Raw genomic sequence first — 21,597 nt, 5'->3', positions numbered from 1 at the left:
TGAATGTAGCAGAGCTGGACCGGTCCTGGGAACCATGGAAAGGTAAGGATGAGGTTGCTTTATTATTTTACTTTTATTGCAGGAGATCGTTGGCTGCAGCTGGAATGGGCGTGATGGTAAGTATGGTTTAATTTAGAACATTAAAAAATTGTGTCTTTATTTCAATTAAAGGACTTTATTCTGGGTGTTGTGTTTTTTTTAATTACTTTACTAGAAATTCATGGCGGTCATGTCTAATATTGGCGTGACCCCATGAATTTCGGGCTTAGGGCCAGCTGATAATGCCAAGCTGGCCCTAACCCCTTTATTACCCAGTGAGCCACCGCACCAGGGCCTTGGATGAGTTGGGTACAGCGCCAGAAGATGGCGCTTCTATGAACGCGCCATTTTCCGGGGTGGCTGCGGACTGCAATTTGCAGCAGGGGGGGGGCCAGAAAGCTTGGGCCTCCCTGCGCTGCAGATTCCAGCCCCCAGCTGCCTAGTTGTACCTGGCTGGACACAAAAATAGGGCGAAGCCCCACGTCTTTTTTTTTTTTAATTATTTCATGAAATAATTAAAAAAAAAAAAAGGGCTTCCCTATATTGTTGTGTCCGGCCAGGTACAAATAGGCAGCTGGTGGTTGGGGGCAGCCCGTTCCTGCCTGCTGTACCTGGCTGGACACAAATATAGGGCGAAGCCCCACGTCAACATTTTTGGGAAAAATTAATTACAAAATTAATAATAATTTAGGGACTGCATCTTTATTAACCCCTCAATTGTCATTTAGTGTTAAAATAAAGGATTTTTTAAAAAGAAAATTGGCGTGGGATCCACCATCATTATAGTCTCTAGCGGAGGTTAAGCAGACGGCTGGGGCAGATGTTTGAAGTCTGGGAAGGGGGTAATACCCACGGAGCTTCCCAGGCTACTAATATCAGCCCCCAGCTGAATACCTAGCCTTTACTAGCTATTAGAATGGGGGACCCCCCCCCCCCCAAAAAATGACGTGGGGTCCCCCCTATTTTAATATGTTTATGAGTGACAGTTTTCCTGCTATATACCTGCATGTCATAAGAATTTAAATTAAAAAAGGACCATGTTAAATTCAAATCTGTTTTTTTAAAATGTTTACCGGTGTTTGGTATGCGTTGGAAAAGGGGTAGTCTTATACGGTGAATATATCCTAAACTCTATATTTTAACAGGAAAGTAGGGGGGTCGTCTTATACGCCGGAATATACGGTATGTGTTTTGTGGGTGTTCACTCTCATCAGTGCAAAACAAGAGTACTAGTTTGGCTGGGTGAGTGGCCTCTGACAGAGGAGCTAAGGGGTAAAGCTTCTGATTGTGGAGAGTCGGCATAAGGAGACTTAAAGAGAACCTAACAGTTGATACAACCTGCTTAATCCACCAGCAGCATGTATTGGACACTGACTGTATGAACTCAGCCAGGTATGTTTTACTCCAGAATGCTGCGGTGTTTCAAGAAAGATTCACTGGGGACCGAGACCGCACTATAGACTAGACGGACAGATGGGTCGACAGCATCTCCTCCCAGCCCGCTGACCTGGATCGGCAGGTCTCTGCTTACAAGCACATACGGTGAGACCTGTCAGTCACTGGCTGCAGGCGGAAGACGACATCAGGGACCCACCTGCATTTTGGAAAACGCAGACATTGTCCTAAGTGATGATGCCGTCTGACAGTACAGTATATACTGAACAGGCAACGTGTAGAATTGTGAAGGTGGCCATGTATGTGAACGCAGAAACTCCTCATAAGCATTTGTAAAGTTACACAACTTTAATGTAGATTTAAGATTAGATATTGAACTGATTCTATGTTTTGCTGACTATGGATCGTGTCTTTTTTACTGTCTATTCTTGCAGCGGTATCATGTTTGCTTAGGGCCCTTGCACTGTGTTCATGTGAGTTCAACCATGGCACTAATATTTTCTGCATGTGTTGAGTCATTGTGCAATAAAGGGTGTCCTTTGTGGATTTAAACTGTGGCAAATGCCAAATGTACAGCGAATGCTCAGATTATCTTCTGTATAATCAGATGCTTCATAAGGTTGATTTTATAGTTCGGGTTTGTTGTTTTTTTTTAACCCAAATCCAGCTGCCCTTCTCCCAGTAACATTAATTTTCATCTATAGTTACTGTTACTTTGTTCTTTTTATTTAGTCCTAAAGGGGTGAACAATAGGGTCTGACCGCTAGGACCCCTCTCCAGTGCCTAGAAGAAATGTGCCACCTTTTGGCATTTTTTTTTTTTCTGTGCATTTTTTTTCTCAGTGTTTTTAAGTCCTACAGAAAATCCTATGGATAAATTCACACAAGTTGGATGTGAAGTGGATTCTCCGTCCATAGTTTCCTTCTGTGTGTTAGAATGCTAGAATTGTGGGTAAGAGCTTGTTTCAAGAATAACCATCGTTCTAATTTTTCTTTCATACATCAATAGTACACATGAAATCTTATCAGAAAAATTATTCTTTCGCTGCCAGAATTGATCAGTGATTATTAGTGATAAGCACAAGCAGAACTGTGGAGGTGGAGTCTGAGTCGGTGTCCATTTTGGTGGAGTCGGTATAAAATGGACCAACTCCTAAAATATATAATAAATTGGGTACAGTAGTACAACGCAGAGAGTGCTGTAATTTTTTTTTCATAAGGATTTGGAAAAGTTATGAAATGTCTGTTCTGTTCCTGATCTAAGGCTCTCGACTTTTAGTTGCAATGAATCTGTGCTGCACTTTATGTACACGCTCAGTAGTGAGGCAGGGAAATTGAGGAGTCTGAGGTTTTGCATTGAGTATCGCGGGTGCTCGAGTGATATGTTCGAGTCCCCGTGGCCGAAGGTTTCACAGCTGTTATACAGCCACAAACCATGTGGTGATTGTCCGTGTATGTCAGGTAATCCCCGCATGTTTTTTGGCTGTCTAACAGCCACAAAACATATGGCCGCGGGGACTCGAGCATGTCACTTGATACTCTAGAAATTAGAGGGGTGAAGGAACATCTTCTCTAATCTTGTGTATCTCTAGTCCCATGTTCAAGGCTGTGTTATAGGCTACGTTCATACGTCCGTCGGGCAGCACAGTGACCCACAGAGTGTAATGGAACCATTCATACATCCGTTTTTTGTTTTTACACATCAGTGTGCTTGTTCCTATGTTCGTTGTGCTTGTCCTATTCTAAGGCTGTGTGCCCACGATGCGTTTTTTTAAGCGTTTCCGCAGCAGCAAAAACTCTGCAGAAACGCTTCAACGCTTGGTAGAAGGTCTGCCATGTTCCCCAATGATAATCCGTATGCTGTGCACATGCTGCGGAAATTTCCGCTGCGGATTATCATTGCAGAAAAAAACGCAGCACTACCAATTATTTTGCGGAAGCGCTGCGTTTTAGCTGCCATTGACTTGCATGGAATCCGCATCACTGGATCTGAACATGTGGAATCCATGGTACCCGGGTCTGGAGGACAGGAGACTCTCCTCCGGACCCGGGTACCATAGAACCTGTGAAAAAAAGAATAAATAAAAAATAAATATTATATTTACCTTCTGATGGCCCCCAGTGCGCTTGTCTTCGCTTGCCGGCAGATCGCGATGGACTGAAGGACCTGCGCTGACGTCAGTCATGTGACGGCAGGTCCTTCACTGTACCACGAGCTGCCGGCAGCCAGGACGGAGCGAATAAAGACTCCGGGGGCCATCAGAATGCAAGTATAGTTTTATTTTTTTATTCTTAACCATTCTTTGTGGTTACAGTATATAAATCCACGCCATTTGCATGGATTTATATAGTGTGATCAAGTTGTCAAGCACTTTCCAAGTGATGCTAAATTCGCTTGGAAAGCGCTTGACAACCCGCATGCGGAAATGCATGTGAAGAACGCTTCACATCCGCATGTCCCTGGCAGGAAAACGGATGTACAATCCGCATGCATTTTTTTCTGCCAGGGAGATGCAGAAACGCTCAGGAAAAAATCCGAAGCATTTCTGCATCGTGGGCACATAGCCTAATCCTGTTTTTAAGGATCAGACTCAACCTTAGATTAGTTCCCATGATGAGTATTTGGTGAGTTTTGTGCATAAAAACGCAGCGTCTGTTCCTGTAAAGTGGATGGGATTTATAGAAATCTCGTGTCCACTGTGCTTTTTTTTTATTTAATGCATGACATACAAAAAGAGGCAAAAATGAAAAAAGGCACGTAGCATAATTTAGCTATTGGGGGCAGAAATGCTCGTCATGGCAGCTTCGGGGATCTATGGAGGACATCCATTTTACTTCAGTTTTCTGTCCACATGCAAGTGATCCAGACAGTATATCCTCATGTTTTTAGAAAATGAGGGAGAGGAGCAAATTGATGAAACAGAAAAAAAATGGTCTGTTTTAGTTGTAAATGAATGTGTGAATGAGGCTTTCTTCGTCCAGTGGGTGGCATGTGTAATAGTCTCCTTCACATGTGGCATTACAGATTACTACGCCGCACCTCGTGAATTGGGACATGGTACCGGTTCTGCTGATAGTTTAGGCTGAGTAACCATTTCATTGCAGGGCGTGGGGAGAAGTAGCCGGTAGAGCAAGTTAAAGAAATGTTAATGCAAGCGACTGAGGCGCGGGCGATCCTGTGACCTCTGCTGTGTGGAGATTTTGTTCATGAGTCATTACCAAGTACACGCGGGTGTCACATATCAGTCAGTGGGATTCTGTACCCCCTAATTTTACGCCTTGTTTGTGTCTCGTGTACACGGCTAGTGCAGCAGATGACTAGAAAACAAGCGCTGGCAAATGGCCGATCGTGGGCAAATCACTCTCCAGCTGATCCCATATGTTCCTAGGAGAGAGACTGTTAATCATAGCGGCTCTTCATTCCCTCAGGAGAGCTCTTTACACTGATTTCATTAGCAAACCCCTTTCTCTCACCAGATTTCTGTCATTTTACATCAGCCCAAATTCAGGACCCTAAAGGCCTTTGAATGAAGTTATTTAGTACATACGTCAAGAGGGGTTTTTCTTCTAGGATTTTAGGGGTTTTAAAATAAGCTGCATGATCCAGTCACCAGCCAGTATCTAAGTGCCGATACCAAGTGCTATTGGGTGCATGGAGGCCGATGAATAGTAGGGAGCAGATTCTGAGGAAAAATTATAAGGGGGAACAGGAGAGAGTTAGGTCAGTGAGTTGAGGTGATAGGTCTGTCTACAGAGATGTGTTTTTAAAGCACGCTTAAAAATGTGGCAGCTAGGTATTAGTGGGGTAGCGCATTCCAGAAAACTGATGCAGCATGTGGTTCTGCCATAAAGGCTCTGGCAGAACCGCCGGTGTAGGTGTGAGCAGAGACTTACTACCAGTCATTGTAACTTATAGCAGACTTGTGAAAGAAGCACTTAGGACAGATGTTTGGCAGCTAAATGTTTCCATCACTCACAGCAAGCAGTGATCTTGAAATGGGAGACCTCGAAAAAGTTCATTAGAAAGTTGCTGAACTTTTCAGTGTATGTTTAGACGGGAAACAAAAGTGATTCCTTACCTGTAATCAATATGTCACTGCTGTCTCAGGATACGAATAGTGAAATACCAGGCAGACTGGTAGTCCAACCTTTTCAGAAGTACAGCTGCTCCAGTCTCTTGTGTATTAGCTACAGCTAGTTACTAAGTTTGGTGACTGCTGATGTAGATGGCATGTGCCGCCAAGCTCTGTGATCGGCTGCAGTGGTAATGTACGCTGTTACTGCTGCTAATAAAACACAGAGCCACAGGGGAGAACTGTTGTCTTACAAGTAAACTATCCTCTGAAGACCACCTTTTTTTTTTTTTAATTATTAAAATATTCTAGGCAATTTCCAGGTTTTGCATTAAAGTTTTAACAGGAAAACGACATTAACCCCCTGTGCTGTATTCTAGTATTGTGCCGGTGTGATCACGCCTTTTCCCATTTTAATACTAATCTTCCTTGTTTTTTTCTTCCATGTTTCAGGACACAGATTCGGAAATGTCTTTCATATTTGAGTGGATATACAACGGCTTCAGCAGTGTTCTGCAGTTTTTAGGTAAGTGACTTTTGGAAGTCGTCTTTTTTATATTTTTCTGTGGGCTTAAAGGGGTTTGAACCAGATTAGAAAACCACAACTGCTTTCTTCAGAAATAAATGGCACCACCACCTCTGTCGGTGTTGTGTCTGGTATTGCCGCTCCGCTCCATTGACATGAATATTGTTGAGCTGCAAAACCACAAACAACCTGTAGACAGGTGTGGCGCTGTTCTTGGAATAAAGCAACCATGTTTTTCTAATCCTAAAAAAAAAAAAAACTTTAATATTTTCTTACTTTCTTTTTTAAAACTCGTCACTTTCTTCCAGGATTATACAAGAAGTCTGGGAAACTAGTATTTTTAGGCTTGGACAATGCTGGTAAAACAACGCTGCTACACATGCTGAAGGATGACCGGCTTGGTCAGCACGTCCCCACACTACACCCAAGTACGTACCTGCAGCTGTTATGTCCTTTATGGGTCGATCTGCTTTCGGGACATTTTAGTACATTTACTAGGGCCACTTATAGGATTAGAAAACAATGACTACAAAGGACATGTGCTGTGACCCTGGTGCAGATAATCTGGTTATACAGTCCTCACTCTCTGGCCAGGAGCAAAGTATTTTGGTTTCATGTTATTGTATAACCCTATAGAATTTCTGAATATTAGGTTTCTCATGAATATATTCGGTGTCATATACGTTTTGCAGACTAATGGTTACAGCATAAACCTAGTCCTGGCAGCCTGAAGATGGGGCATATTTATCTCAGCGGCTGTGTGATGGATTGGTGTATTTTCTGTTTCCTACATTTTTCGGCGCTCACAATCTGTGCCTCCTTTGTTGGACACGTTTGACACTTTCTGAGATCTATATGTAATTAATAATCTGCTCTGGCACATTGTCCTCATGTGAGTCCGCGTATGACAGAGTACACAGTGGTTAGCGTGTCAGCTAAAGATGGACAAACTCTGCCTTTTCTTCATTTAAAAGCAGTATTGCAGCAGCTGAGACAGTTTGTCATTATACACAACCATCAATGGTGTCAGGTAGGCAGAATCGATGATGGTACAGCTGACCACAGCCACTACAGCAAATAACTGCTGATCGGTGGGGGATCTGTTATTAATGACATATCCTAATGGTACACCATCAATTTGAAAAGTAGAGGACAACCCCCTTAAGGAACCTCTGTAACTGGCTATGTGTAAGGTGCTTTTCTGTGGTTTGCTATGCATGCTTCGGGCAAACTCTGGTCTAGAATGACATCAGAGAGTGTGAATCATTGGTACCTGTGGAAAGGGTTGTCCACAATTTGATGAGCCCCTCTTAATAGCTGCAGTCTGGTGCTGAAAATAACTGAAAGAAGGAAAAAAAGATGCACTTACCCCCCTCCCGACAGACACTGCTTCTACGATCTCAATGCTGTAATGTGACCGCTGCAGCCTTTACTATTGCAACTTGAATCCCAGATGAAATACTGAAAGGCTGCAGCTAATCAGTGGCTGCTGATTGGCTTCTGAAGTCACGTGACTACAAATTGAAATGATTTCGAAACGCAGGAGTTACGTTTTTTTTTCCTTTTTCTTCTTTTTTCATCATTTTCTGCACCAGGTATTAAAAAGGGGACGAGCCCTTTAACAGTGGGGTAGTTATCAGTTTTTATTGTATCACATGAGTTTTTGACATGGTAAGTGTATTTATTCATAGATTAAGTGGAAGGGTAAGATTGTGTGATAAGTAATTTTTATTTTTTTTTTTTTGTCAGATAGTATGAGGAAATAGTGTGTCTAGGCCTTGTATTGGCCCGGATGACCCTTTTAGGCTACATTCACACCATGAGGTTTTGTTGAGCTTTTGACACTGCAGAATTTCTCCACCTATTATTTAAATTGGGTTACTTGCGGTTTTTCATTGCGTTTTTGTGTGTGTCTTTTTTAACGTTCATTTTTTTATCTCGCTTTTGTCTCTGGTGTATCATGCTTTCCGCACGGAATTGACCCTGAAAACACATTGCAAACCTTATCCTAGCATTTTCTATGGGATTTTGCAAGATCTGTGCACATGATCAGGATTTTTCCTTACAGAATTTCATGTGTGTTAAAAGAAGCAGCATGTCCATTCTTTTTGCGTTTTTTGCCTGCGGTTTTCCTATACAATGCGTTTGAAAAAACACATGGCAAATCCGCAGACAAAAACACCTGAAAATGCATCAAAAACGTGTGGAATTTCTGCAGCGTTTTTGCTGCCAAGAGGTGCAGAAACTCTTCAGAAATTTCTGCAAGCAAATACTGATTGTGCGCAGATAACCTAAGACGCTGCGTTTGTGACGTAGTGAAAACACGCAGCATCAAAAAACGTGCTAAAAGTAAATGTAGACTCCCTGGCCTTGTTGGGGGGCGCGGGGTGTAGCTGCTGGGGCAGCTCTGCAGTAGTCACACATCAGGTTTTCTCTCCTTGTTGTACATAGTAAGGAATAACTTACGATCAATGGCATCTTTATGATAAGTGGGAAGAAACTGTGTAAGGGTTTTTCAGTTTCATTCAGCGATGAGAGGAAGCGGCAGTGTCTCCCGGCAGCTGCTCATGTTCCACACACGGCCACATTTAGCTCCGTTCTATACTTGGGTGTTTGGAAGATCACATTGATAATGTCCTGGACACCGGATCTGGAGGGATTAGGAGCAGGCCGCGTTCTTCTAGATCTGCTGATGGCACATGCCTGTATGTTTATCTGCGACTTCAGTATTTGAATGTTGTATACTTCTTTCATGGATTTATTTTCTCAGCTTCTTGCCTTATATTTGACATTGGCCCATTTATTTCCTATTATATGAGTTGGTTATCTACAGCTGGTGAACATTAAAAGGGGATTCACAGCTTCAGAAAAGCCATGTTCCCTCTGTGACAGTTTGTTTAAAAAACAAACAAGCCAAAATGGTGCTTTGCTCATACTCCCCAGGTCCAGTGCAGAAGAGTCCGCTACTACTCCCCGTGTCTGTTATTGTCTAAAGTGCTGACTTAATGTCCACATCACTGCAGCCAATGGGTGAGTTCAGTAACTAAGTGGCTTGTCCACATCGGCTGAGCTCAGCTATTCACTGCCAACATGATGTCAGCTCTACAGACAACGAGTGTAGATAGATAGATATAGATATACAGTACAGACCAAAAGTTTGGACACACCTTCTCATTTAAAGATTTTTCTGTATTTTCATGACTTTGAAAATCATACATTCACACTGAAGGCATCAAAACTATGAATTAACACATGTGGAATTATATACTTAACAAAAAAGTGTGAAACAACTGAAAATATGTCTTATATTCTAGGTTCTTCAAAGTAGCCACCTTTTGCTTTGATGACTGCTTTGTACACTCTTGGCATTCTCTTGATGAGCTTCAAGAGGTAGTCACCGGAAATGGTTTTCACTTCACAGGTGTCCCCTGTCAGGTTTAATAAGTGGGATTTCTTGCCTTATAAATTGGGTTGGGACCATCAGTTGTGTTGTGCAGAAGTCTGGTGGATACACAGCTGATAGTCCTACTGAATAGACTGTTAGCTGCTTTTTTCTTGCCATAATACAAATTCTAAGTAAAGAAAAACGAGTGGCCATCATTACTTTAAGAAATGAAGGTCAGTCAGTCCGAAAAATTGGGCAAACTTTGAAAGTGTCCCCAAGTGCAGTTGCAAAAACAACCAAGCGCTACAAAGAAACTGGCTCACATGAGGACTGCCCCAGGAAAGGAAGACCAAGAGTCACCTCTGCTTCTGAGGATAAGTTTATCCGAGTCACCAGCCTCAGAAATCGCAGGTTAACAGCAGCTCAGATTAGAGACCAGGTCAATGCCACACAGAGTTCTAGCAGCAGACACATCTCTACAACAACTGTTAAGAGGAGACTTTGTGCAGCAGGCCTTAATGGTAAAATAGCTGCTAGGAAACCACTGCTAAGGACAGGCAACAAGCAGAAGAGACTTGTTTGGGCTAAAGAACACAAGGAATGGACATTAGACCAGTGGAAATCTGTGCTTTGGTCTGATGAGTCCAAATTTGAGATTTTTGGTTCCAACCACCGTATCTTTGTGCGACACAGAAAAGGTGAACGGATGGACTCTACATGCCTGGTTCCCACAGTGAAGCATGGAGGAGGAGGTGTGATGGTGTAGGGGTGCTTTGCTGGTGGCACTCTTGAGGATTTATTCAAAATTGAAGGCATACTGAACCAGCATGGCTACCACAGCATCTTGCAGCGCCATGCTATTCCATCCGGTTTGCGTTTAGTTGGACCATCATTTATTTTTCAACAGGACCATGACCCCAAACACACCTCCAGGCTGTGTAAGGGCTATTTGACCAAGAAGGAGAGTGATGGGGTGCTACGCCAGATGACCTGGCCCCCACAGTCACCAGACCTGAACCCAATCGAGATGGTTTGGGGTGAGCTGGACCGCAGAGTGAAGGCAAAAGGGCCAACAAGTGCTAAGCATCTCTGGGAACTCCTTCAAGATTGTTGGAAGACCATTTCCGGTGACTACCTCTTGAAGCTCATCAAGAGAATGCCAAGAGTGTGCAAAGCAGTCATCAAAGCAAAAGGTGGCTACTTTGAAGAGCCTAGAATATAAGACATATTTTCAGCTGTTTCACACTTTTTTGTTAAGTATATAATTCCACATGTGTTAATTCATAGTTTTGATGCCTTCAGTGTGAATGTACAATTTTCAAAGTCATGAAAATACAGAAAAATCTTTAAATGAGAAGGTGTGTCCAAACTTTTGGTCTGCACTGTATATGGATATAGATATATGGGTATGGAGACAGCATACAATGAAGGTGAAAAAAGTTTATATTATTTAATAGTCCATGTGGCGATGTTTCGGTCCCACACGGTGGACCTTTCTCAAGCTTCCGAAAGGTCCACAGTATGGGACCGAAACGTCTGCACATGGGCTATTACATATGAAAAAAGTTGATATTATTTATCTATATATGCTTTTTTCATACGGTAATACATAAACTCAGCACTTGTGCCTGTGGTTTGAAGGATCAGTGGGAGTCTCAACACCCAGCCCCATAGGTGTTTAGCCTCATAACACTTATGAGGCTAAAAAATGTTTTCAAAGTTTAGTTACTTTAATGAAAATCCTTTCTGCTCTGTTCACATGGCTTTCACGCATTTCTTCAGAAATTATATTTTCCAACCAGAAAGATCCTGCTTGCTTACAGACCTGTATAGATGTACAGTGACCTGTCACCCATAGGTTTCTATGTTTCCAGGGGCTTCCTGCAGAATATTCCAAGCAGTTATGTATCAGTAACAGAAATGACAAGACAAAATAAAATCTCAAAATCAATAAAGGGAAAAAAAAACAAAACAATCTGAGGCAGGGTGAAAAAAAGAAATACAATGTGTACTTACCTGCTCTAACCCCCGTGGCTCCAGCACTGGTCAGTCTGGTGGTATCTGGAACGGGAAATGATTTGGATAGTCCTCTGCTCCTTTCCTGTGGCCTGACTGCTGCTGACAATCACAGGCTGCAGTGGTCTAGTGCCGTCTCTCCCCAGAAACCACCACGAGGGTTAGAGCAGGTGAGTATTTATTGTTTTATTTTTATTTTTTTAATGTTTTAACATTTTCACTATAATGTGATTAAAATGCAATTGAAAGTGTAATGGTGCTTTACCTCTTGCTGTGTTGTCTTGGCTTTTCTTTGCATATTTTACAATAGATTTCTTAATTCTTCACCCACAGCATCAGAAGAATTGACGATTGCTGGAATGACCTTCACAACCTTTGACCTTGGTGGGCACGAACAAGGTGGGTATTCTCAATGTCACATGCATTTGGTCATGGAGGAGTAAGATTATAAAGCATGCCACATTCAGGAATCCTTATTATATCCCCTAAACCTCGGCTAGAATACGGCTTTATAGGGAACCTCTCTCTTGCAGAGTCTCAATCTATTGAGTGACTTTTAACTTTCGGCCTTGTAATTTAAATCTTGTTGACCTCAAGGTTAAAAGGAATTTGTGAGCAAGATTTTGCCATTTAGTCTGAGAGCAGTGTGATGTAAGGGCAGAGAGCCTGATTCCAGACATGTCACTTCCACAGCAGCTTATTTTAATTTTAATACAATCCGTGTTTTATCAGCAGGAGATTATCACTGCAGGACTAGGTGTCACATACAGGTAGTGCAGCTAATCTGTGTGACCCCGCCGCCACCACTGACTGGTAGATTGCTGACTGCACAGTTTACACAGAAAGCTGTCAATCAGTGGTGTGAGAGCGGTTACACACAGCTCAGCATTCTGATCACTGCTACATCTACATCAGAGTAATCAGGGATTCTATCAAATCTGCACAAAGCAGTCCAGTAAGTGACACATCGCTGGAATCAGGGTCTCTGTCCCTACGTCATGCTGCTCCATTCCGTAGAAAAATACCAAAAACCTGTTGACAGATTCCCTTTAAGGGAAAGAGCTTACTACTTAACTATTGTACATTTAACTGTTCTGTTGAATGTATGTGTTGTTTTGTTTTATATTTTTTAAATATTTTTCTCTTAACGCATCAACTGCATTGACCTATAAGACCGAGTTTTGTATAATTAGAAATGATATGTTTGTATTTTTTTTTTCTCAGCTCGGCGTGTTTGGAAGAACTACTTACCAGCAATCAATGGAATTGTGTTTCTTGTGGACTGTATAGACCATTCGCGCCTTATGGAGTCCAAAGTGGAGCTCAACGTAAGATTAATCATTTACACATTTGAAATAATAAAAAATACTAAGACTGGGCAATTAACCCTTTAGCACAAAATGACTTGCATGTACTCCTCATGACACGTGTATCAGTGGTGTAGAGGGCAGCGTGTGTGTAGAGGGCATGAGCGGGGCTCCCTCCGCACCCGGTAGATGCCATGTTACATAGCCGGTATCTGTATCTAACAACAGTGTCCGGAGCTGAGCTCCAACTGCTGCTCTTTGCCACTTAGATGCAGCTGGCAATCTCTGACAGCAGCATTTAAATGGAGCAATTCAGGATCGCAGGGCACCAATGGGTGACAGTATAAGATTGCTGAAGACCCCCATTGCTTCCATTTTTGTGCTCCTGTGAAGCTCAATCACAGTCTGAACTTCGTAAGAGGTTTCCATTTTCACAGTATACCGTAATACCGAGAGAGTGCCATATATATTATAAGTGATCAGACAAATGCAAAAATTAAAAATATATGAAAAAAATAACAGTGGGCATTGCCATATTCTTAAAAGTCCAGATAGTAGTAAAAATCTCGGCACACCATTAGCTGAATAATAGGTAATATTTTATTTAAGCAGTCCACATCAAATGATTCTGCCCCTTTTACGGACCTTCGTCAGTGTACAGATGCTAATAAGTAGGGGAGCGGAGGGAGGAATAGGGAGCGCAGTGCCCTTGGAGGAATGCTGGTTAATGGTGGATACCGCGATTGTCTGTCTGGAGGCAACTATTCTCCGTGCACCAGGACATTCCTCCAAGGGCACTGCGCTCCCTATTCCTCCCTCTGCTCCCCTACTTATTAGCATCTGTACACTGACGAAGGTCCGTAAAAGGGGCCGAAACGTTTGATGTGGACTGCTTAAATAAAATATTACCTATTATTCAGCTAATGGTGTGCCGAGATTTTTACTACTAACTTTATGGTCTTGGATTCCTCTCGTGCACCCTGGTCCAGTAGTGCTACGTGTTCTATTCCTAATTATCTTAAAAATCCAGAGTCTCAAAATATGAAAATGCATGTTATGGAAAACACTGCAAAGAGGAAAAATATCAACACCAGAATTGTGGGTTTTTGGTCGCCACAGCTCCCTAAAAAATGCAGTAATAAGTGATCAAAATACCTTATGAACCTTAAATAGGTTTCAATAAATCTGTCTGCTCACAACACAAGAAACAAGCCCTCACACGCACACTTTTTTATCAAGCTTCTGAATCTTATTTTTTTGCCATGACTTGGAGAATCATGTTTCCAGGTCATTTTTGCAATACAGTGAATATCAGAGCATAACACAAAAAACAAGGTGGAATTGCATTTTTCTTTTACCAATTCATCCCATTTGAAATGTATTTTTTTCCATGTTTTTCCGTTTGTTATATGGTAAGTTGGATGGTGTTATTCCAAACTACAACTCCTCCCACACAAAAGAAAAAAACAAGCCGTCATATACCTGTGTATTTAGAAAAATAGAAAAAAAGTTTTGGATCTTGGAAGAAAGGGAGTGTGGTGGAAATACAAGCGTAAAAATGAAAGTTGTGAAAACAAAGCTACTTACCCCTTATTAAAAATCCTCTCTGCCCTTAAGAATGGTGGGATTTTTAATTTTCTAGTGTACAGCACGTTGTCAAGGCCACCGGCCACCCTGCGGTCTCAGAGGAGCCGTTTCCTATGCAAGGAGTTCGCTTGGCTGCAGGGTCTATGCTTTCGATGCTCTGAACTTAGCCGGATCGTTGGATATGATCAGCGTTGGTCCACCTCTGCTTCTCCTCCAGCGTGACCATGCCATTAGTCCAACCTGTCAGTCTTCAGGAGCGCACCGCTTCAGGCAACTTGGAGATTGGGAAGCTGAGGAGTAGTGGTTCACTCCTGAAGAAGCAACATAAGAAAACCCCTTGAGTTCCATTAACTTGCCATTTCACTTCAGCATAATTCTGATTTTGGTCAAAACCATGAATTTGCTTTTAGCTCTGCTCCTGTAGGCACGGGCTAATATCAGGGCGAGTTGAAGCCACAGCAGAGTGTGGAGGAGGCCAGGGAGCGTGATACTCTGCTGAAGAGGTGGAGAAAGAGGGATGGTGCTGACAGAGGGAGATGTTAATAGAGAAAAGGTGACCGGACGTTGACCGCCTACAGATCAATCTTATGTAGGATTCTGTACTTTCGGGTCTGCGGTTGCTCTACAGAGGCTCCGTGTGAGTTATTCATGCAGACTGGGTCGTGCTGTCAGAGTTCATCGGCTCCACCCGATCTGTATAAGGGTATGTGCACACGGTCAGTACTGTCAGTGATTTGAACGCAGTATACTCTATGCTGCGTCCAAAGCGCTGCACGCAGGTGAATCCCCATGTGTTCATTGAATCATGTAGATTCACCGCATCCTATACATTGTATTGATCTAATTTCTCTTGCGGAGACTAGCAACTCCGCAAGAGATATTGACATGCTGCGGTCTAGAAAGATGTGCCGCATGTCCGTGTCTGCGGGTGAACCTCCGGTGCACAGACTCATAGGGTTTGTACAAGTCACATCCACTATGCTGTAACATCTGGCCGCTGCGGGTTGCACGCATCCTCATTGATTACTGATCGTGTGCACATACCCTAAAAGTTCAGTACTGCAATAACTCACACCGAGCCTTGGCAGAGCTACCGCAGACCTGACCATACAGGATCCTGCACAGGATTGACCAGTAACCTGAGCCTGGCTATATCACTTATTATATAAAAGGTAATGTGTATCTGGTGACTGACATCAGATATTACACCACTCACATGATCACCCTGTATATAGTATACTATGCACAGACATCAGATGTTACTCCACTCACACATCACCCTGTATATAACATCGGATGTTCATAGTCCTGTATATAGTATACTGTGCACAGATATTATACCACTCACATGATCACCCTGTATATAGTATACTGTGCACAGACATCAGATGTCACTCCACTCACACATCACCCTGTATATAACATCGGATGTTCATAGTCCTGTATATAGTATACTGTGCACAGATATTATACCACCCACATGATCACCCTGTATATAGTATACTATGCACAGACATCAGATGTTACTCCACTCACATATCACCCTGTATATAACATCGGATGTTCATAGTCCTGTATATAGTATACTGTGCACAGATATTACACCACTCACATGATCACCCTGTATATAGTATACTATGCACAGACATCAGATGTTACTCCACTCACACATCACCCTGTATATAACATCGGATGTTCATAGTCCTGTATATAGTATACTGTGCACAGATATTACACCACTCACATGATCACCCTGTATATAGTATACTATGCACAGACATCAGATGTTACTCCACTCACACATCACCCTGTATATAACATCGGATGTTCATAGTCCTGTATATAGTATACTGTGCACAGATATTACACCACTCACATGATCACCCTGTATATAGTATACTGTGCACAGACATCAGATGTTACTCCACTCACATATCACCCTGTATATAACATTGGATGTTCATAGTCCTGTATATAGTATACTGTGCACAGATATTACACCACTCACATGATCACCCTGTATATAGTATACTATGCACAGACATCAGATGTTACTCCACTCACATATCAACTATACTTTCTGAATTTTTTTTAGCCACACAAGTCACAGCTAAGTAATATAAACACTATGGAGGGACATGACCATATTTAAAATGCAGTAAATTAGAGAAATAAGTAAGCTGGCAGCATTGCAAATTTTAGTGCAAAACCACCAAAGGATCACTGGCTAAGGGTCCTACTCAATAAATCTGAAGAATAAGTGATTCAAGACTTGTGTGTTCTTGTCATTGCAGGCTCTCATGACAGATGAAACAATATCAAACGTGCCAATCCTTATCCTCGGTAACAAAATTGACAGACCTGAGGCAATCAGCGAAGAGAAACTGAGAGAATTATTCGGACTTTATGGACAAACCACAGGAAAAGTAATGACATATTAACTTCTAAGTGGGTTGGCTAGGACATCACTCGCTTTCCAGATCTTCATCTTAGCAGTTGATTTCAGGGGATCACGCTGCTCGACAGCAGTGATATCAATTATCAATATATGGCTGTGCATTGTTATAGGTATCAGAGCCTGGCTGCGCGATTGCAGGTATGTTTTCTCTCCAACGCTCCAATGTTTCAGAGAAAAGATAGTTTAAAAGGAACCGGAGAGCGCTTACATCCTGCCCGACCCACAGACAGCTTATATCGGACACTAGCTGTATGATCTCAGCCCGGCATGTTTGACTCTGCCCTACTGCTGCGTTTCAGAGAAGAACATACTTTAATAGCAGCTGGGAATGAAGCCGCACTCGAGACTAGTCGAAAAGACTGATCCCTGGCGGCTTCTTCCTGCTCGCTGCCATTGACCCTTTACGCGCATGCAGGGAGAGACTCTTTGCTCAAGGCAGCTAGTGGGGAGAAGTCACTGGAGACCCACCTGTTTGACTAGTCTCCCATATGGCTTCATCCCCAGAGGATTTAAAGTGTGTTTTTGTTTCAGAGCCAAGCATACATGTAGATCTTAGATTGAACAGCATGTATCAGCTGTCAGGTTCTCTTTAAACATCTGGTTGGTGACCATAGGGAGAGGTGAGACTAGTCCAGTGCGGCCCCCAGCTGCCGTCTTCTCACTCTAGCTGATTGACAGGTCTTTCCCAATGTACATGTTTTTTTCAGAAAAAAAACCATACATGCAGCCAAGCTCTGATTCATGATGCTCATGGTTTTAGCAGCATGAATTGACTGACAGGTTCCCATTAAACAGTTCATTATTTTCCCTGGCTGCCATTATGCTGAGTATGACTTTTTGCCTATGCGGATAAGGATTTCCCCAGTGGTTCAGTCCCCTAATCCCTTCTGCGGACGTCCCCTATAGGATAGTATTTTGCTTCATACTTGTAACTTGCTTATCCTTCCATCCGCAGGGTAACGTGCCACTGAAGGATCTAAACGCTCGGCCCATGGAAGTGTTTATGTGCAGCGTGCTGAAGAGGCAAGGCTATGGAGAGGGCTTCCGCTGGCTCTCGCAGTACATTGACTGAAACTCTTTCCCCCCCTCTCCAACTCTTCCCTTTGAAACAACAAGAAAACAAATAAAAAAACAGATTATACTATACAGAGTTCAACTCCTCCGGACCTGATCCAGACGGACTTCTCTCAGTGTGGGGCAGACTCACGAAGGCAGTGATTAACACATACAACAACCAGGAGTCTTGTGGGGCGCCCCTCCTCTGATCAAGAGTCAAATCAAAAGACCATTCTATTTTTAAGAAACGTGTCAACTCAAACAGTGTCCCTCCCAGTTTTTTTGTCCCTTTTTTATTTTTTTATATTTTTTTTTTTATTTTCCTCGTTTAAGTAGTTTATTTGGTCCGGAGTTCTATTTTTTTTTTTCTTTTTGTTTGTTTTTTTTCTAAATCTATTTAATGGTATTTACATTTATCACTAAATACTGATCCACGTATCATAACTTTAGACGTCCACAATAAACATAGTTTTTGGGCTGGCCTGCTCTCTAACAATGATTTTGCTGTAAACCTTTGGGTACTGTGGATTTGGAGCGTGGTTGAGGCTCCTTGAGGGATGATGAGCATTTTGTGCTTTTGCTTTTTTATTTTTTCACTTGTGTGAAGTGAAAAGTGCCCTTTGAAGCAAAAGTATTAGTATTTTCCAGACATGCTGTTCTGCGTCTTCATTTCTTCACCGCCCTTTAGATAGTTGTTTGTGGCAATTCTGCTCTCCTCGGCCTGAGAAATGTGTCCGGTGTCCTTTATTTGCCTAAAATTAACGTTCACTATAAAGTGTTCAATGGGTCTAATGGAAATCAACAGGTTTTGGTGCGGCTTTTTTATTATTTTCTCCCCAGACCTGAGTGTACTAACAACAAAAAGAATATATGTAAAGAAATGTCTATACACAGTTTACATCATATTTTCTCAAATTTATTGTTTTAGTTGCATTTTAAAAACCACCGGTTTGTCCAGTTCCCACTTTGCAACCTATATAGAATTTGCAATAAAGTAAAAACACTCAGATATTACTTGTGAATTGGTTTTTGCCACCCGGTTTGCGTTATGTATTAGAATTTAATAATGAATTGCCGGATCCACACAGTTATGGCCTAATGCAAAGGCTGTGTCTATTTTTTTTTTTGGGGTGATACTGTGCAATATCCCTGATCCCTGCTAGAGCTGACTGATCGCGGGATTGAATTTCTTCAGGCTCTGTGCTATCTGCATCTATGTGTTATGTCTATTCTATCTAAGCCTTATTTACTTACCCCTTTCAAATCAAGCCATTTTTGGCCTTAAGCACTGGAGGAATTTTTTCTTGTTTTCTCCTTGCAATCGGGCAGCAATAGCAGATTATGTATCGGTTAAGTAGCGCTACATGGTCTTGCTTTGTAATGGCCTTAGCATAAAGCTGCTGTGCCTTCCAGATCATTGAGATAAGTGTAAAAAATTAAGACATTACGTAGAGTAACGTTATGGTGCACCAATGGGTTAAATGGCGATGCCCGTTAAAAGCCAACAGTGCTAGAGTTCACGACCTGAGATTTACGCATATCAGCCAAGCTTTAAGTACAGAGTAAAGCTGCCTATAGATATACCGGTGCTTCTCACAAAATTAGAATATCATCAAAAAGTTAATTTATTTCAGTTCTTCAATACAAAAAGTGAAACTCCGATATTATATAGAGTCATTACAAACAGAGTGATCTATTTCAAGTGTTTATTTCTGTTAATGTTGATGATTATAGGTTACCGCCAATGAAAACACAAAAGTCATTATCTCAGTAAATTAGAATAATTAACAAAAACACCTGCAAAGGCTTCCTAAGCGTTTAAAAAGGTCCCTTAGTCTGTTTCAGTAGGCTCCACAATCATGGGTAAGACTGCTGATTTGACAGATGTCCAGAAGGCAGTCATTGACACACTCCATAAGGAGGGTAAGCCACAAATGGTCATTGCTAAAGAAGCTGGCTGGTCTCAGAGTGCTGTATGCAAGCATATTAATGGAAAGTTGAGTGGAAGGAAAAAGTGTGGTAGGAAAAGGTGCACAAGCAACCGGGATAACCACAGCCTTGAAAGGATTAAGAAAAGGCCATTCAAACATTTGGGGGAGATTCACAAGGAGTGGACTGCTGCTGGAGTCATTGCTTCAAGAGCCACCACACACAAACATATCCAGGACATGGGCTACAAGTGTCGCATTCCTTATGTTTTCAGATGAAAGTAAATTTTGCATTTCATTTGGAAATCAAGGTCCCAGAGTCTGGAGGAAGAGTGGAGAGGCCACAATCCAAGCTGCTTTGAGGTCTAGTGTGAAGTTTCCACAATCAGTGATGGTTTAGGAGCCATGTCATCTGCTGGTGTAGGTCCACTGTGTTTTATCAAGACCAAAGTCAGCGCAGTCGTCTACCAGGAAATTTTAGAGCACTTCATGCTTCCCTCTGCCGACAAGCTTTTTGGAGATGGAAATGTCATTCTCTAGCAGGACTTGGCACCTGTTCACACTGCCAAAAGTACCAATACCTGGTTTACACAACAGTATCACTGTGCTTGATTGGCCAGCAAACTCGCCTGACCTTAACCCCATAGAGAATCTATTATAGAGAATCTATGGGGTATTGTCAAGAGGAAGATGAGAGACACCAGACCCAGCAATGCAGACGAGCTGAAGGCTGCTATCAAAGTAACCTGGGCTTCCATAACACCTCACCAGTGCAACAGGCTGATCGTCTCCATGCCACGCCGCATTGATGCAGTAATTGATGCAAAAGGAGCCCCGACCAAGTATTGAGTGCATTACTGAACATGCATTTCAGTAGGCCAACATTTAGGATTTTAAAAACATTTTTCGAGCTGTTAGAAAGTATTCTAATTCACTGAGATATTGACTTTTGTGTTTTCATTGGCTGTAAGCCATAATCATCAACATTAACAGAAATAAACACTTGAAATAGATCACTCTGTTTGTAATGACTCTATATAATATGAGTTTCACTTTTTGTATTGAAGAACTGAAATAAATTAACTTTTTAATGATATTCTAATTTTGTGAGAAGCACCTGTATATGTGTCATCTATTGTTGTTAGAAGTCAATTTAAAGTTCCTGTTATTTCAGGTAACTTCAGAATAAGCTTTTGTGTTTGTGCATGAGGAATAACACCTCACCATACTGGATGAATGCAAGTTGCTGTGATGTCTCTTGTACAACAGAGAGTAGGGATTCCTGCTCTTCTTTATCTGTGCAGTGCATGTTCGGCATAGAGGACATTATTCAGCAATACAGAGCATTGTAGCTGTGAAGTCAGCATTTAAAAAGGTTATCCGGTATTATTTTATTTTTTTCCCTCATGGGGCTAAGAACCGACAGGCATGCAGTTCCTAACTACCTGTGTGTTTTGTCCATTGCTGCCACACTGACTGCACCTGTCGGCAATTCTGCTACTTCATTTGACCTCCCGTCAACAGATCAGCTTTATCTTATTCGGGCTGCTCTGTCAACGGGGCGTGACTGCCGACGACATGTGATTGACAGCCTGCTCCCCGCAGTTAGGCATCGGGAAGCTGGCTATCAATCAGCATGACATCAATGGCCCCTTCCCATCAATAGATCAGAGCAGAAGAGAAGCAGCTGCTCTGTCGATGCGACATTATTGGAAACTGCAGAACTGCCGGCAGGAGTGGTCCATGGCCCCTCTGAGCTAGCGCCGGACAGATCAGGCAGGTAGTTAGCAACTACCTGCCTGTTTGTTCTTACACCCATAAGAAAATA

At 42.2% G+C, this 21,597-nt stretch overlaps 1 protein-coding gene across 1 annotated transcript in view; it reads left to right on the top strand.

Moving 5' to 3' along the window:
* Positions 1–18,855, top strand: part of SAR1A (secretion associated Ras related GTPase 1A) — a 28,782-nt gene extending 9,927 nt beyond the window's left edge. The window contains exons 2-7 of the mRNA XM_073685726.1: positions 5,960–6,032; positions 6,341–6,460; positions 11,767–11,832; positions 12,658–12,761; positions 16,622–16,753; positions 17,741–18,855. Of these exons, the coding sequence (XP_073541827.1) occupies positions 5,975–6,032; positions 6,341–6,460; positions 11,767–11,832; positions 12,658–12,761; positions 16,622–16,753; positions 17,741–17,857 (597 nt within the window). The 5' untranslated portion in view covers positions 5,960–5,974 and the 3' untranslated portion in view covers positions 17,858–18,855. The remainder of the gene's footprint in view (positions 1–5,959; positions 6,033–6,340; positions 6,461–11,766; positions 11,833–12,657; positions 12,762–16,621; positions 16,754–17,740) is intronic.
* The last annotated feature ends 2,742 nt before the right edge of the window (positions 18,856–21,597 follow it).

This window comes from Phyllobates terribilis, unplaced genomic scaffold, assembly GCF_046119375.1.
Source record: "Phyllobates terribilis strain yellow unplaced genomic scaffold, ASM4611937v1 Scaffold_5__5_contigs__length_657084704, whole genome shotgun sequence".
NCBI classification, from domain to species: Eukaryota; Metazoa; Chordata; class Amphibia; order Anura; family Dendrobatidae; genus Phyllobates; species Phyllobates terribilis.
This window is presented reverse-complemented; position numbering and strand designations above follow the sequence as displayed.